The 18,612-nt window shown below is 46.7% G+C and overlaps 1 protein-coding gene across 1 annotated transcript in view; it reads left to right on the top strand.

The window, feature by feature from the left end:
* LOC119441422 (plexin domain-containing protein 2-like) overlaps positions 1-17,408 on the top strand; it is a 38,280-nt gene extending 20,872 nt beyond the window's left edge. Inside the window, exons 6-10 of the mRNA XM_037706045.2 lie at positions 1,007-1,149; positions 7,834-7,960; positions 13,201-13,278; positions 14,444-14,598; positions 15,958-17,408. Coding sequence (XP_037561973.1) covers positions 1,007-1,149; positions 7,834-7,960; positions 13,201-13,278; positions 14,444-14,598; positions 15,958-16,026 — 572 coding nt within the window. The 3' untranslated portion in view covers positions 16,027-17,408. The remainder of the gene's footprint in view (positions 1-1,006; positions 1,150-7,833; positions 7,961-13,200; positions 13,279-14,443; positions 14,599-15,957) is intronic.
* The last annotated feature ends 1,204 nt before the right edge of the window (positions 17,409-18,612 follow it).

The raw sequence follows: 18,612 nt of genomic DNA, 5'->3' as shown, positions 1-18,612 counted from the left end.
GTGGACCGTCGAGCCCCCGGGCGCTGGCTGCGTTTGTTTACGATCACGCTCCATCGCCATTTTCGCCCGAGAAGCGTCTACCGACTGGCGAGGAGCAAGACGATAGCGGCGAACACAGTCGGCGATCGTCAAATCTGATCAGCGGCGCCGCTGATCAAGTGCACGTGTTTCAAGCGATGTAGGCAGCGCAACAGTCGAAAAAGGAGCGCGAAAGAGAGGAGAAACGAGGAGGAGGGAAGGCAGAGGAGGAGAGTGTCGCTACTTTTTATGCATAGGGGCTTTAGTACACGCATGTTCCGGCGCAACGCAGAATCGGCGACCTTGCCATTTCAGAGAGGGTTAAATTTCCGCCGCGTTTTTTTCTTTTTTTTTTGTTTGCGCACGACATTGAGGGATCTCTCCTAAGCTTTTACTCTATGGCGGTGGCGGAGCAATGCTGGTCGGAGGCGCCGCCGCATGATTTTTTTCGAACTAACGACATTCGACTGTAAATTGAATGCAAACGTTCTAGCAGCATTCCTCGACTGTCGCATACGTGTGGCGGCTCGGTGCACATGTTTTGCATATGTGCGGGCCTTGAAAATTGTTGCTTTGGTTATAGTGCGGTACCGCTTATGGTGCGGATATTCGCAACTCCGGCAACTTGCGTTATAAGCGGTCTACACTTTAGTTGCCCTGTCCTTTCAGACATTTCTAGGTTTGTAAGGTTGTCACCACCATTTGTTCCTCTTGCCCACAGTAGCATGCGCTTGCAGCTATACACTTATTGCAAGAAACTACTGTTACCTAAAACCTTTAAGTCAACATGTTCCTCTTTATTGTCCATTTAAGTGCACTTTTCAAAAAATTGTTGCTGCAGAATTCATTTTCGGGATCTAGCAACGTTCTTCTTTGACAGTGGTGGGTCTCAAAACTGAGGGACAATGTATTTGCGAGAGGCGCACGTATGCTTGCATTGCAGCACAACTGGGGCAACTGACCATGCTCTCCCTTTACCATCTTGCAGCGTGCCTGGGCCTGAAGACTTGTACAGAGTGCCGCTCAGCACAGCTTTCGTTCAGCTGCTCGTGGTGTGATGCGGTGCAACGTTGCTCAAGTGGCATTGACCGGCACCGCCAGAGCTGGCTGGAGAACCAGTGTGACCTTGAGGTGGGTATCCTGCACAGGTGGTGTTGGAAGAAAGCAGAGATATGTTCAGTGATTCGTGGTTGTCCACATCTACGATTTGTGGCAGTACAGTTCTCTGGAAGAAAGATTAGCGAAAGTGAATGACAACCTGAGCAGGCAGATTCCACTGTACGGTGCTGCTACATCATCATCAGCCTATATTTTATGTCCACTGCTGGACAAAGGCCTCTCCCTGCGATCTCCAAGTACCCCTGTCTAGCGCTGGCGTATTCCAACTTGCGCCTGCAAATTTCCTAACTTCATCGCCCCATCTGGTTTTCTGCCGACCTCGACTGGGCTTCCCTTCTCTTGGTATCCATTCTGTAACCCTAATGATCCACCGGTTATCCATCCTACGCATTACATGGCCTGCCCAGCCCCATTTCTTCTGCTTGATGTTAACTACAATATCGGCTATCCCCGTTCTCTGATCCACACCGCTCTCTTCCTGTCTCTTAAGGGGGGACGCGGCTTTCGCATCGCGAAAAATGGCTAAAAAATCGATTTTTTGAAAATCACATTTTCAGTTTCTGTAACTCTTATTCTATCTGATTCCGAAATATCATCACTGAAAACCAAGTAGAAGTGCTCTAAAAAAATTGTTGTATCAGCCAAGGTGCCGAAAAATTGCGCGGAAATCGCGAAAAAACGGCGTTTTTCAAGCCACGATATCTTCGGAACGGCGCAGCCGAGCGCCGCCATCTTGGTCTCGTTGGAAAGCGCATTTCTCCGTCTTCAAATCTGCCGCTTCAGCTATCTCCTCCATACAGAAACAAGCACACAAAAAGCAAATGATTGAAGGTCGTGCCGGAGCCACCGATTGGCCGCGCCCGCCACGTGACTCCAGCGCGGTTCGCCATTGGTTCGGTGCTCGCTCCGTGATGGCGTCGTCTGCTCCGTTTGTTGCGGTGTCCTCGCGAGCTCCGGACAGTTTCCGTAATTTCGACGAGTGTTAAAGCGGGCGCTACGTCGACATAGCAGTAGTGTGGACGTCTCAGACCCGCGGCTAAGCATTCCGAGCATCGGTGACGTGGACTTCGCGACCGAGCTTCGGGCACGGAATGCTCGGACACGCGGCTAAGCCTCTCGCGCGCAGGCGTCTCCGACTCGGCGATGAAGCACATCGCGCGCGGACTTCTCGGATCCTTGCCTAAGCATTTCGTGCGTTGGCGCCTCCGACTGCGCGACTAAGCAAATCGAGCGTCGACTTCTCGAGCCCGCGGCTACGCATTTCGCGCATCGGCACCTCGGACTGCGCGACTAAGCTCGTCAAGCGTCTATTCCGCGGACCCGCGACCAGGCATTTCGCACATCGGCACCTCGGATCGACCCGCGACTTAGCACATCGCGCGCTGACTCTGTTATCGTAATGCCACGATATCTACTAATAATACCTATCATACCACCCCTTCATAAAGAGAACCTCATCATGAGCTCTGTTCACTAGGCCACTTGGGCTGGCACAGACACCTGGCTGTATAAGTGAGGCATGATACAAAAAGTACAGGCTGGAAAGCACCTATAGCAGCTGCATTGCTGCCTATCTATCAGTGGCTCTCCTAACCTCCATAGCCATTGTCAATGGAAGATGATTCAGAAGGCTGCTGAGAGCCTTCATTCAGTAACATGGTCGATTCTACCAAAAGAAAACAATGCCTCACTGACTGCACTATAGGCTGCTATCAATGAGGCAGTCTGCAGATACAACGCTAGAACTACTGTATATTTATGCCCACATAGTTCTGCACCTCACTTGGTTTGAAACCCAGGCACCATGCTCTTTGTAGAGCAGCAGTAAAGAATGCCATACAAACATGAAAAAGGCAGAACGAAGGCTCAGCAGACCAGAGGCCACATGTCCAAGAAGCCCCATGTCACAAAACACATCAAAGATTACAACTTTGGTGCGTTTTAGAGAACTGAAGAGAAGGTGCAACTTTGAGAGCCGTTTTCTCAAAACTGTTTTTTCGCCTTTCTGCTCAGTTTCTGGAGCTGATTTCTTCGTTACCGTTTAGCCTATTTTGATTCTGTTTTTTTTTGTCACGTTCCTTGGACTACAGTGCAGGTGGAGACAGTCTCGCATTTTTATCTTGACATTTTATAAATTTATGGCGTGGCTATTCGTTCACCCCGAAAGTGTGCTTGGTGCGAAGGTAACTTGAAAAATGACTATCTAAAAAATTTGTGTTGCGAAAAAAAAAGTAAGACTGTCACGACCTTCAGCACGCATTGAGCTATGCAGTCAATACTCAATGAGCCTTCCATCATGTTTTTTAAGCTCCCCAGGCCCTCCAGAAAGTTCAAGAGAGAAAAATTCTGCTGAATAAAATGTTCTCAAGGTATCACTCTGAAACTTTTATGGAAGTATCAGGGAGACATTCTAAACATTTGTGCCAATTTTCATCAAAATCCATGAAGAAATCAGGAAGTTGATTTTCAAAGCCACGTCCCCCCTTAACGTTAGTCCTAAGATTTCTCGTTCCATCGCTCTTTGTGCGGTCCTTAACTTGTTCTCGAGCTTCTTTGTTAACCTCCAAGTTTCTGCCCGATATGTTAGCACCGGTGCTGCTACATACGAGGGCGCAGATAGCAAGACTGGCCTCTCTTAAGTAGTATGCACCGTGGGGAACGCTGACAGCGGTTCCTAAGGCATGCACTTGCCACTAAGTGCCTGTATGCTGTGCCTGGCTGTATATCCAAGCTTTCTTGGTATCCACCGGCTGTGGTTGCTTAGTGGCGGTGTTGCACTGCTAAGTACAAGGTCGTGGTGTCAAATCCCGGCCACGGCAGCCACATTTCGATGGGGGCAAAATGCAGAGACGTCCCTGTACCGTGCTTTGGGTGTACATTAAAAAATAACAGCTGATCAGAATTCATTCGGAGTCTCCCATTAGGGCATGCCGCATATTCAGATCATGGTGTTGGTGCGCAAAACCCCGGAATATAATTTTAAATGGTATTTTTATTAGCGTAATTGATTGCCCCTGGACCAATGTTCGCAATAGCAACGCAGCATGCTGCCACCAAGGCAATGCTCATTCCTTTCATCGCTACCAAAACTCACTTGTGGTTGGCGCTTTCCTGTTTCGACTGGACACTGGCATGTTTGGGAGCACATCTGGCATGGATGGGACATGCTCAGCACAGTTTCCTTACTGCCATGACAGACATGAAAGGGATGTGTTCTGTCACCTGCACGACAGTTGGTGTTTTTCGCTGCTTGTCGGCAACATTTGAATGAGCAAGGACACAAGCCAATGATGAGTTCACTGTCTGGCGATGTTTTCCTTTTACTGGTCTTAAGGGGAGATGCTCCTCAGAAACATTTCTTTTTAAATAATGATGCTGGGCGAATGAAAATTCTACCACTTATAGAGCTTGATCTCTTCATTCGAAATCTACTTTTAGTTTTAGGATATCTCGATGCTTTCATGTCCTAAGTGCCATGCATAAGTGAGAAGCAGTGCATGTTTGTGCAGCTGCTGGACTTAGCAGTTAGCATGATAAAGCAGTGCAAAATTATTTTTCTTATCCCTAACACTCCACTGAGTGCTAATAAGCAAGATAATGTGATTCCCTTTACACGCAGCATTTTAAGAGAATGTTGTATCTGGTGCTTCATAATCAGTGGCTGGTGCCCGAGTACATTAAAAATTTTCATCCTTAAAAAAATAAAGTGATTGCAATAAATCCTAGATAAGTGCATTCTGCATATCCTAAAAATTACGCCCATCAATATTGGTCTTGATTGAACCGCAATAAGTACATAAAATGTTGTACACAAACGCGTTGTTTTGCCCAAAATATGAAGTTGAGAAAACGTGATTGAAAGTTATAAAAGTTGTTTACTTCTGTTAATTATTATTATTACTTCCCGGGGAGATTGTGATGCGGCGAAGCTAACCTTGGAGAGAAAAAGCTTAGGCCTTCCACCTTGCACGAGCACAATGGCGTGCGACACCGCGGTTTGACGCATCGCGCGCTTGAAAATGTGTCATATCTGTGCCTTTTCTTGCCACCTCGAGTGCTTTAACCTAGTTTATTATACTTTTCCCGATAATTTCTGGCTCTGATTTCTTCATATGTAAAATAGGAGAGATCAATGTTGCTGAAACAACTAAAAACACAAAACCTATTTCTTTAATGAAACTCGCCGTTTTTTGACCCGCCTCTCCCCTTAAAGGTTCCAGGTGTGTCTGATGTACCTGGTCCTTGATTAACCAAAACCAAAAAATCTCAAGTAACTCGATTTTCAGAAAACTGCATATTTGGGCTGTATATGTCATAAACTACCTTTTCTGTAATTATCAGTGCCTAATTCATCAAGAAACTGCTTAAAATCAAATATATAACGAGTTGCAGCGATCACTCGTTGCACTTTCTCGAGTCTTCACCGTCTTTACGATCTCTCGCTGTGCCTTCTCCTTCAATAGTTTCATGTAGCCTGCCTGATAGTTGCATGATGAGACATGATCCGTGGAGTGAAGCTACACACGTTCGGTCAGTGGTTCAGTGCATAGAAGCATTCTATAAAGTTGGCCCGCATGGCGAAGCTGATTCTGGCAAAGCGGACCGCCAATGATTACGTCAACCTATTCAGTGACATAGCTTCTGTTCTATTGGTACAAGATGGCAATTGCACCAACGCTGTCTATATATCTACTGCACCATTGGTACGAGAATGTATTGTTGCCAGTGTTCCTGGTGTCCCCAGTGGATCAGCCTCGGCGATCGTATCATGCGCATGGGCTAGGCCGGAAATCTAAGTCAGGAGAAGAAGCAGCAGAGAAACTTTGCAATAGGGGAATCTCGTTGATACGATTCTGCATAATACGTTTTTCGGGGTAATACGTTTCTTTTACTTTTTCCAATAATACGATATAGTTGGATAATACGTTGGATCATACAGTTTTCGGATAGTACGCTTTATTTTTCGGTTTCCATGAAGATGATATCGAGATTCCACTGTGTATGCGTTTGCGGTAGTTGGTGGCCGATTGCCTGACACTTTGCGTCATTGTCTTGCCATTGTCGTCATCTCATTGTGCTTGTGCCGTTGTCATCATGCTGTCTTCATATTGTCATCGTCATTTAAGAATCGTGATCTCATTTTTATCATGTCGTTGTCTTCATACCATCTTTGTCGTTCCATCGATGCGATTCCTTCGTTGTAAGTGCGATGTGACTCCTTCGTCGTCATTTCATCATCAGTGCGACAGCGCAATACAGTCGATGCCCCCCTGTGCTCATTGATGACCTTGACAGGCGAGTGCTAAAGCAACTTGGGAAGGTGCAGGATTATGTAACATATTGGTGAAGCAATAGAAGCCTCAGAATAACTACTGCAGGTGTTAAATAACCTTGACTTCAGAAATATGGTGAGTGACTACATTGCTCAAATGCTAATTGCGTTACTATGGACAGCTATTGTGATAATTTCTGGCTCTTTCTGCAGTTCTCGCTCTTCTGCAGTTCTTATTGCCCACATTGCTGAACACCATGTACAATGAGAAAAAAACATTGACATATTTGTAAATAGGAGCCCTCTGGCAGTGAATCCCTGTAAGCCTGTGATAGAACTCTTTTTTTTTTCTGTGCGTAGAACTTTTTTTTTAAGTATGGTCTGATATTGTACTGCTTTGACTCTGTTACAATCTCATGCCTCAATTGATATTTTTTTATTATTATTGTGATTGTCGATATTCGTAAGCAAGTCTAAATTGTAGAACCTGCAGGATGAACTTTGTTGGTGTTTGCTGCAAATAAATTCAAATGTCAGATATATTTTGTCTAGAATGTGTAGTAAAGAATTTGACAATTGCAAGTCGGGTCAACCACACTAAATTGAGTGCTGTGCTAAAATCTTTCAGCAATTAAATTTTAAAAAAGGCTCTGTCTTGCCTTGAAGTACCTATCCAGGAATGATCATAATGAATTTAACAGTGCCAGCACATTTTGCAAATCATCCAAAGGGACCCGCATGAAATATTTTGTAATACCCTGTAACTTGAGAACCAGCACGTACAGCTCCATGAAACTTTGCACTTGGTTCAGGTGTCTGCGCTATGAACCTACCCTGAAAGTTTCATTCAGATATCTGATTAAATAAAGAAGTTGATATTTCAGGGTATCCTCGCCGAAACAAAATACATGGTGTTCAATCTGAGACCAGGAAATAAAAACAAAATAGTTATATTGCAGATTTCCCTAAATTTCCCTAAATGGGATATTAAGATTTAACTGACGACTAACTTCACTGCTAGAATTCCTCGATCAAGGGATCCTAAGAAGTGTCAAGGTGGAACAAGTTCGGAAACATCTCATGGGGAAGCTGTGCATGAGTATTTGGCTTAAGCTGCCTGCTACTATCAAATTTCAGCAAGCTTTGAAAATTCTGGCCAAAGCTCAGTAGTTCACCAATAAATCTACCTGCCACAACTTCTGGCGAAAGGGAGGCCGTTTGAAACTTGCTTTTTCCCCCAAAGTGTAGTTGAGATGGCTTATCGCAGCACGAAGGTGTTTTTAAGCGGGCTTGCGGAGCTGCTTCCGTGACACTTTCACTTGTTTTGATTTCCACTTGGCAACCTTGACTTTTGTTCAAGTGGAGTTTACTGTCATGTAGATTTGAAAATTGTGCTCCGTCAGTAGCTGTCCTCTTTTCTGCAGGAAAAGAAGAATGCCTCGCAGTGCGGTGCCACTCCACGCACCACAGTGCCACCACCAGCTGTTCCAACAGCGCCAAGCAGCTCTGCTACAGCGGCAGTGGCCAATGCATCCATCGCTGTCGCCAATGGTGAGAGAAAGCCGCCATTGTCACCTCGTACTCGGGTAATCCAGTGCTTGCTTTTGTACCCTTTTGTACACGTTTGCTTGTGTAACCATATCGAATGTGTACTGACATGAGACTTTTGTCTAAGCTTTATTAACTAGAACCTGGTTGATACGTTTTGAGAAAGAACGTGCTATCTGAGAAAACATAGGATCGGAAGCCGCTAGAAAAATTGGCACTCAACTGTAGTTGACACCTACATGATGCGAACCGTTGTGCAAATCATTGCAGCGGGAGATGCCGACGTGAGCCAAGCCGGTGTGGCTCACACAGCCTAAGGCTTCGGCCGGAGTACATTTGCACTCCTCGAGTTCAGCCTGGATCAGCAGCTTCTACGAGCAGCGCATTTTGGGGGCGCGAATCGTTGCGGCAGGCGCGGACGCAAGCCGAGCTGGTAGGACGCAAGAGACCCGAAACGCACATTGTCGTTTTCCGATTGCATAGTGTTTTTTAAGACTGCGATGGGTAATATAAACGAAATTGAGCTGGCGGGCAACACTAGAAAAAGATGCCTACGATGTCACCAGAGCATTACATTATGCTTCCTTTACACCTGCTGCAGCTAGGAACTGCCGCACGTTCGGGTTTTCGCCTATTAAAGTGTGCAGTATGCTTCCAACGGCACTGCGGCTCATGCACTGTGAAACCCGGGAGGAGGTTTGTTGGTACCAGAATAAGAAACTTGAGTGCACACCAGGGTTTTCAGGTGAGATGGGCGGGCGAGTATTGTGGGGAAGCTGCTGGGTGTGTGGCTACTGTTCTCTATCGCGTGCGCCTCACACATTATCTTGTTTACACAGGATCAAGTAGCCAGAAAAACTTATCATACGATGGCAGTGTTGTATTGGGTCATTTGTTTGTGTTCGCGGTTGCGAACATTGGCACCAGGAAATCGTATGTAATGGGATCGTATCAGTGAGGTTCTACTGTACAGTTAAACCTGGATATAACGAAATTGACAAATTCCCGAAAAACTTCGTTATAAAGAGGATTTCGTTATATGCAGGTTAGGCACGAAAATTCAAAAAAGAAACGCTTACCGTATTTACTCGATTCTAACACGCCCGCGATTGTAAAGCGCGTCCAAACGGCGTCCAAGATGGCCATTGTGTCCTCAAGAGTCAATATCTTGCGTTTCTTCGTCGAAGCACTCATCCTTGGAATGTCACACCGGGTACTGGATGCGTGGACGCGTGTCGTTTCGCACAAGCGCGAGGCGTCGGAAACGAAGAGCGAGCGACACGATGGCGTCGTAGCGTTGTATAGTGTCACCTAGTGTCAGGTTAGTGGTGAAGCACAGAGACTTGCGCAGTAACCAAAGAGTGGCGCTGCCAGCGCGTTGAAAAAAAAAAACGTTTTTCCTTCGGCAACAGGAAAAGGAGAGTGCCAGCTTGGCGGGCTAGGCCAGCTGCAGCAAGCGGCGGGATCAGGTTTGAATGAAGGGAGGGGGAAAGGTAACGCCCGCGGCGGCAAGATCGCTGGGTCGAGGGATGTAGGCCTGCCTCTCGCATGCACGCACATGTGCTCGCGCCTCGCAGTCGCCGTGAATTCGAGTGCGCCAAGCGCGCCGCCGCCGCTTCGCATTCCGTCGCGGCAGAGGAGGTGCTTCCGGTTGCTGCTCGTGCAAAAATGGCAAAATTTGGGGTGAAATCTCTAGGTTGTCGGCGGGGAAAATTAGTTATTTCGAGGGGGTCTCCCGCTGCCACTTCGTTACGTAGAGGTTTGAAATACATCTGCTTCTGTGGAGTGACGGCGGGGAATAGAAAAACTTTGTTATATCCCGAAATTCGTTATATGGAGGTTCGTTATACGCAGGTTTAACTGTATCTCTTTTATCGATAGTCGTCAACCCAGTGATCATGATATGACGCTTCAGTTTGTAGAGCACGTTAAAGCCCAAACCGCGTGAGAGCGATTTTGTGCGCGACGGCGACGAGCGACGGCTTCGAGCGACGAAACAGACCGTCACGCAAACAGATCGTTCAGTCTTTTCGCTCACTCGCTCGGTTCTAGAAATCTAGAATTCATCGCTCGTCGCCCAGAAGTGCTATGGGCGACTAGCCAATAGCGCGAAGCCGGAACTGGATATAAATCAGTCAAGGCACTACCGATTGTCGCACGGAACGAGCGAATGACTAGATTTTGATACGTGCAAGGATAATAAAGTAGTGCAAGACCTTTAGAAATATTTATGCTGCTCTTTACACTAAAACACATCAACTTAAATTAATAAAGCAAGCGTCACCCCAGTTTCGGCGAGTATTTGCTGCCCTCATACTGGCAACACTGAGGAGATGTCGCTCAAAGTCGTTGCTCGCATGCGGTACGACTTGTAGGCGACGAGCGACTGCGACAACCATCTCCATCGCGTCGCTTGTCGCTGTCGCGCACAAGATCGCGTGCATGCGGTTTATACTTAAAGATCGTTATAATGGACTGCCTCTAAGCGCACCTTTGATAAGACGAATTCTCTGAAAGCAGAACAGCCTTGGGACTATTGTTTAGGTCTGCTGATCTAATAGGCTTTTTTTTATATATATAAGACAAACAGATCTTCAAGGTTTCCTCATGTTTACCTTAAAGAAAATATTGACACGAAATTTCTGTCATGGTCTTCTTTCTTTCTTTCTTTCTTTCTTTAATGGATAGCTGTCAACGCAATACAGTCTAACCCATTCATAACAAACTTAATATTTCTGCGAAAAGCAATAGTTATATCAGTAGTTCATTACCATGGACTCGCCCTTAAAGACGCTAAAAAATTAACCACACTGAAGCTGCTGTCAGAAGTTACAATTCGGCTGCACTTTGGTCCAAAAACCAGATGTTCAGTGCCATTTTTGTTCCTGTTGCATTCCCGCACCTAGCTGCCAACTTCAGTTAGAAACGTCCATCTAAAAAACGAAATGTGGTGTCGTGTAGCTCTTACAAAATGGTGCCCGGGTCCAATCACCTGGCATTTCTAAACTGTAAAAACAGCTGCCATCTCTTATTCGAGAGCTTGTGATAAGTTTTACTACCAGCAACGCATGACTGTATTCCGCACACGAGAGTGAAGCGTTTTAGTTGGCCACAAGCGTCAACTTCGGAAACTACTGTGGCATACCGCTATTCTGCGAAGGTCTCAGGCATCATGGTTTTGGCGTTACGACTGTGCATCAGCCACACAAGAACCGTGAAATGACATTATCTGTGTCGCTTCAGGCGGGGAAAAAAATGTGATGTTCGACAAGTAAAACAGCACTGCGAACGGTTATCAGCAATCGGCAAATGCGTAAATGAACCACCGCCGAATCGTCATCTCCTGATAGCGGTGTAGTAACCGCCGACCCTTTGCAACATTGTGTTGTGGTAGCATGTGGTGCAGCGTTCTCGCTGGCTCAGGCCGCCTAGGGCTGCGTCGACAGGAACGCTTGAGTGGTCATTGTTGCCAATTTGGAAAGACATAGATGGTCGTTCCAAATGGTTGAAGCAGGCGTAATGCAGCAGGCGTAATGCATGGTGCTGTCATGGCATCCGTTATCGCACCAGTGCACACCCCATGCCATGCTGTCTATGCTGTACGCTGCACACCTTGAAAACACATGACCTTCTTCATGGCTTCTGAAATCCTTGCAAGACGGTCGCGCGCTAATCTCGAAGGCCATGTCATCATCGTGATTGGACTGAAAGTCAGATGCATGCTGCCATGTGCCCACTTTGATTGCACTTCTGTTTTTTGGCACTTTGCGTGTGCCCCCTTTTTACTGTGATCGGGTTCGACGCGTTCATTGTAGCAGTACGGCGAATAAAAAAAACCTTTGTGATACAGTAGACTCGTGATAATTCAAACAAATTTCAAATTATTGGTTGGCCGGCTATGTTTTGAATGTGTTTTAAAGGGTGACGCGGGTTCTAGAATGGTAAAAAACGGCCGAAAAATTTATTTCTAGAAAAACGCGTTTTAGGAATGTTTGGGCCTTCATGCACGTGCCCTCAAATTATTAACCATGATTTCGATCAGGAAATAGGAAAGAATCGACTTTTAGAACGCCACGGGAACTGCAAAATGACCTGCGACAGGCAAAATTTGTTCAAACTTCCCGCACGCGCCGCGGGCGCAGCCGCCACCCGACCGTCGCCATCTTGGGCTTGTTTTGTAGCTGGTTTCTTTGTGAGCATTTTGCGCCACTTCAAAATGACTTCGCTCAAGCTGAACGGATTGGCGCCGCTCAAGCTGAAGCCTCGCCGCTTTCCCGAAGGGTGGTTGCAGGCCTCTGATTGGGCGGAGCGCGCACTCGCAAGACGAGCCCCCCCCCTCCCCGTTTCGCCCCTCCCGTTGGCTGGCGCGAGTGACCGAGGTGGCCATTTTGTTTTTTATTTGTGTTTTGCGCGCGCCGCTATCAGTCCTCCATTGCTCCCGGTTCGGTAGTCTGCTACGCCTTGCATTCATGCGGCTCACGCACATTTTTTTCATATTACGGTGATATGTCAGGAGACGCTCGCTTAAAGAAGACGCGTAAGTCTTGCGGGAAAAAACTAAAGTGTCCATGGAACGCACGGCTGAAGATCGCGGATGATGGCGCGCTGACGGAACGACCTTTTGTTGCATTCGAAGAGGAGCATTCTACCGAGGAACGGCCAGAACCACCTGTTGCGTCCGACTCACATTCTACCGACGCCGTTGATTCCGCTGGGCCTAGCTGTATTACATCTGGTGCCATCGGATCGACAGCCGGCACATCCAGCGGCATCCAAGACCGCATTGACATGGCGTTAGAAGCACAAGATAGGAAAATGAAGTTTCCCATGTTATATTCATAGCACGTTCTGAATATAATGGGTAGGGGTTTCTTAAGCTCGTAACTACAAAAAAGAAAAGTCTTGTATAGTTATGTTAGTGTCTCCTGTGTAATGTAAGGTTGTATTATACATTTCTTACTTCTGTGCTGAACTAAGGCACACTTTTTCACATGACATGAAAAATGCAACATCAAGTCTAAAGGCACCTGTGTACTTGGACTCATATGTGCATTAAATAACTCTGGGTAGTCTGTATTCACCTGGAGCCATCCCCTCCTGCTATGTTGTCTTCGTAGCCCCAGTATTTCTTTGGGACATTAAACCACATCAATAAATCCCAAAGTACAGCATTACCAGGATGCAATTTTGCCCACGTTTACAACATAGTAGAGTGACGCCAAGTGTTTGCCTTTTGTATGCAGCGACCAGTACTATTCCTGAGGTGGTTTCCATTCACACCAACGATGTGCACGGTGATGCAGCAGCACACAGTGCAGCCGGTAAGTCCACCAATTGCTCGAGGCACTATGGATTGCAGTCATTTTAACGAAAAGGCAGGAGCATTCCCTGTGCATCAACAACCTCTAGGCGGATATATTTCACGGTCTGGTGCTGCCAGATTAGAGGGAGCTTAGCGATCACTCTTAGAAAAGTTTGCACTCATTGTTGCTTATCTTGTCTCCAAACAAAAATGATCACGAATCCTGCATGCAATTCCTTTCTTTAACGCTGTGCACCTGGTACTTATTGGTCACGAACTGCATGCACATCAGCACAACATAGTATTCTTGACAGGAACGTAGTGAGCTCATAGTTTTCAAGAAAGGAAATGCAAGCAATAATACTGATGACAATTATTGTTCGGGGACAAGATACACCCTTTGCTTGGAGTGTAGAAAACCCAAAATTAAGTGTGCACAAATGAGTTCGCAATCACAGCAAAACTGTGAAATCTTCTAAGTGGTGGCAGAGCTTATAATAGACAAAACTAATAGAGGCATTTGGATGTCTTTAGATGCACAGCATGCAGGGATCTTTACTGCAACAAAGAAAATGTTTTGATTGCATTCTTTCAAGCATAGATAAAGGGGTCATCACAGCTGCGGTAAGCCACTGCACGGTAGGTGCATGTAGGAACAAGGCATGCACCTGCCGCCCAATGGAAGCTGGTGCTGCATGTAACTTTGCCTCGGCAACCAAGGAAGGAATTGACCTACAGCAAAGTAAAATTGACTTTTGCAAAGAGTACACCAACCAGTGGGTGCATTGTAGGTCTGTAACAAGCTTAATGCATCTTCAGTATCATCTGGGTGTAAAGATCAGCTATTCTGAGAAGCAGGGACTGGTTATTGCTTCGAATTCCCCACCGTTTTTGCAATGTTTGCCGGTTTTGCAATGTTTGCCGGTTTACTAATACTTTGCACAAAGCACACAATTTACACATTGGACTTCTTTGTTTCTTACTTCCAAACCTGCGATGGGCCCTTTACATGGACATAGAGCATTTCTTTCATTGATTGGGCTGTTAACTTTCCGGCAGCGCTTTAGTGTCATATAATGCGTGCAGTGCATATGCATGCTGGGCTTGGGGAGCTGAAAGGAAAAGCAGTGCAGTACTGTCGCCAATTAGAGGGCAGATCACAAACACCGACGATTAAATTCCAGTTATGCCATCGGACGGTTCCTCATCATCGCACGCTGTCAGCTCTGGCACGGTGGTCGCTGTCATCATGATCCTGGTGCTCGTAGTTGCCGTTGGCGTGTGGCTGCTGTATGCATACCGCAACCCCCAGACGCCTGCTGGACAGCTCCTCATCAAGGTGAGTCCCTCAACAGCCCACTTTCAAGAGTACAGTAGAAACCCGCTGTTACGTTCCTGGGTGCTGCATTTTCCTGGCTGTTACGTCGTTTTTCGGCCGGTCCCGGCATCGCTTCCATAGGACCCATGGTAACCCAACTGTTGCGTCGCAACTGTGGGATCGTTCCCGCATCATGCAGTTTGAACTGCCACCCAGCGCCGGCTCGAGCCGCCATGTTGACTTTTCATGTCGCTTGGCTTGGTGGCTTGACGATGGGATTGGCCGCCCAAAGTGCCGGAGGCGACACCTATGACGTATTGTCGGGAGTTCACTCCGGCGGCGGCCGCGTGGGCGCCGTATCTTGAACGCAATCTGCGACAAGGAAAAAGTGCATGCCTGCGTGGCGTTGTACTCTGGCATCAACGATCTGCATTTGGGGCAGCGTCTAGGCAGTGTAGGCGCATCAGCGGCTCGTAGCTTTGTGTGTGCTGTGTGTTCTCAGCGCTCAGTTTGCGTTGAAGTGATAGAAAGCACAAAGATCGCATCGCTTGCAGCTGCTGCGGCACTGACATCATGCTAGTTAATATAATAGTTAATTAGCGAATGTTTACAAGTTTATATGGACGTTAATACTACTATCCTTACCTTGTATACCTGTCTACTAATTTGCTATCGAAATCGATGCTTCGGCTTTCGGGCGAAACTGCGACTTTTATTCAAACGTAATAATTTTAAAAAATTTTGTGCAGTTCACCACCACTCTCGTTTCTAAATTTTTCCTGTTTCTTGGCTCTTGCGTTTCCTGGATATTACGTGAAACCCGTGAAAAACGTATCAGCAGGGTTATACTGTGTTCAGTGTTGTGCTGAGTGCATTTGTTTGGTTCTAGCACAATGGCAGTCGTAATCCTGAAGCCATATGATCAATCTTGTATGCGTTCACGCCAGAATTAATCAAGAGGCACATTGTACAATGAAGCATCTGATAAGATGCCCAACACATATTCAAGTTGAGTGCTCCGGGTGTTTCAGTTTTACACCTGCAAAAGAAACTCATACACTCATGCCATCATTCATTCACGACTGTATTTGCTGAACAATAATTCTAGTTTCAGTGGGGCAAAATGGACTGCAGTTGGGAGACTGTGTTTAGTGAAACTTTCTTGCAATGAATGTTTGATGGTTTAGACGTTGGGTTCAGTTGCGGCTCTGTCACTTTCTCTACGAGCATCTGTAAGGCCTGCTGCCGAAGCCGAGCACGATTGCGGGACATGTTTTTCGGCAAAATCGGCTGCGCAAAGCACGAGACGCTTATTGTGTTGCACCATTTCATCATCTGTGAACATGTCTTGTGTGCCTAAATACTCTTCCTTGCCTGCAGTATCGTCCGAGCCAGTGGAGGCTCCATGGTGAAGCCCGCTACACGGCCGCCACCTCGGTCCATATCTGAGGAAGCTGTCCAACGGCCAACGACTTTGATAACAATGTCGTGACCTCAGGAGCCGGGGTAATGACATTGAAAGGAGGAGCGAGTTCTTCCCTTGGAGTCGTCGGCTCTGCCGGCTTCAAGCACTGACCCATCTGTTCAGCTCTCCCCCTCCTTCCCCTCTTCTATTCACTTCCCTCTTGTTGTGCTTGGACTCGTCTGTGCAGCAGGCAAACATGTCGTGGCATCTTTTACTTTGGGCAGTCAATGGAGAAAGACGCAACCAGTGGGCTGCCTTCTCTGTTGATCATTTGTTTTGAGAATAGTTGTAGTTTCTGTGGGCAGCAAAAGCAGGCATGACAAACGAAAGGTATGGGTTCACACCCCTCCCTTTCAGCACTGTCAAGTATAGTAACACCTTGTTAATACGTACCTGCTTAATAAGTAATTCTGGTTTAAATATAGTCGTGACGGATCCCCCGCCCTGTCACCATTGAACCTAATGTATTGGCTGACTGCTTAAACCGTAGTCGCTTAACACATTCGAAATGGGTAGTGCGTAGTATTTACTTAATTTTTCAGCGCATACAAGCATGGACTCTGAAATGGCACACGCGCAGACCATAAATAGCAAAATTGCGACGCACGGGCCTTTTCCAGACTACAGTTGCCACCGATAGTGACATCAAAACACGGTAGCCAGGACGTGTTTCCTGCTCCCAATGCTTCGCGCACTTCCACCTCATCGTCATGGATGACGATGTGCATACCTGATCCACGTTCTCTGCCAACTACGTATTAAGGAGGTTTTCCTGTACTTTGACGAGGCATACAGCAGAAGTGCGCTGCCAACAAGTGTTAGTTAATTCAGTGAGAAATTATGCCGAATGGCATGTCGCAAGATGCATGTCTCGTTTATAGTGATCAATAATGAATATGGCTCAGCGCTTGAGGTGTTCAGTGTTGAGCTAGTGGCCTAAAGCGTCCAGTGCGAACCTGTTGCTCATTGCAAAATGCTTGCCATTTTCACTTGACTTCAGCTGCCATATACTTTAGGGGCACTCTGCTTTAACCATGGCCCTCAATCGACTGGAGTGTTGTGCGGAACAGAGCTTGCTTGCTCTTACTCAAGGGGAATCTCTTGCAAACTAACTGCAGTAAGTTGTCTACCCTGTTACAACGAGGGCCCACCACAAGGTTAACTGGACACTGACCCATTACTTCAACAGGTTTTTGGCAACATGCTGGCAACAATGGGCTTAGTTTTAGGGCAGTGTTGTAGCGTCTGTCACGCAATTCCAGCTGTATGGGTGTTAGGGCACCGCAAGAGCTGGCACCTTTCATTAGTGGAATTCTCAGATATTCCTAATCGGGCAGTACTTCGAAGTCCCTGAGTGTGTAAATGCCCACACAACTTCTCACTGCTTGCTTCTCCTACGTGCTGCTATGTCTTGGCTGCTATGTCATGATAATGTCATGAGTGGTGGTCTCGCACAGGGAAGAGAGCAAGCAATTCGTAGTATTGCTGGTGCAGGACGCAATAGATAAAAATTTATGCACCTATCACCGCACATCATTTAACTTCTGTAGTTGGTGGCAGAAAGCTCCTAGGAGTAAAACCCTATACAGTAGACATGCATGGCTCAAACTGAGCAGTCGTGCATGTAGCTGGCTGCAGCAGCTATTTATTGCATTCTTGTCGCAGCTAGCATGCTGCGTGTTGCACCTCTTCATCCACACTGGGAAGTACTCAGCGCTGTAACTAAGGGAAGGGAGATGGTGGCCTCCACACTTTTAAACAGTTCTCAAATTGACACCTCAACTTGGCTCCGGAAACTGGAGGAAAATGCAGTCCTTCATCTGTAGTGGTCCGCACTCCAAAAACTTTCAACATTTTTTTAACTTGGCAGCATCAGCTTCTGTGTGAGAGTGCTGGAGAGTGGAGATCCTGAGGAATTTTCCTTGCAACACCTCCCTGTAGAAATTGCAGGGGAGCGCTGGTGCAAGGCCTCTTTCGGTCAAGAGGCAATGTTGTTTGACCTTAAATACTTGCGACCACTACAAGGTCGGAAGGCTTGATTTGCTTGGAGGCCACTGCTGCACGTACATTCCATTGTGCTCTTGACACAAAAGCTTTGTTTGGGTCTATGTGGTGGGTGTAGCTACACCAGTGTTGAGGTGCAGTGCCTAATCAAACTAACTCAAGAGATAGCTTCACCAAATGGTCCTGAATTTTTTTGGCTGCATGGAGGTGTCTCCCATGTACCACACAAGTCGTGTGACATTGACTGAGGGACTTGGTGAGGATTTTTATAGGTTCACAGAGGTCAACATGGATGCTGCCACTGTTTGTGCCTTCAGCGATTGCTCACAGCTTTTCACCCATAAGCTTCTACACTTTGCTGTGGCCGTTGTCACAGCTGCATGCTTTTGTCTTCGGTGGTCAGCACTTGTCTTTCCAGAATGTTCTTGATACATCATCCGTGCAGCAATTCTCAGTAGCGTGCAGTGGTAGCGATGCAGGGAGATGAAAAGTTGCCACTTGACTGTGAATCAAATTCTGTTAACAGCTCTTGCTGACAGACAGCGAATTGACGAGAATCAAAAGTA

Source organism: Dermacentor silvarum, chromosome 2 (genome assembly GCF_013339745.2).
Source record: "Dermacentor silvarum isolate Dsil-2018 chromosome 2, BIME_Dsil_1.4, whole genome shotgun sequence".
In the NCBI taxonomy this organism is placed as follows: Eukaryota; Metazoa; Arthropoda; class Arachnida; order Ixodida; family Ixodidae; genus Dermacentor; species Dermacentor silvarum.
This window is presented reverse-complemented; position numbering and strand designations above follow the sequence as displayed.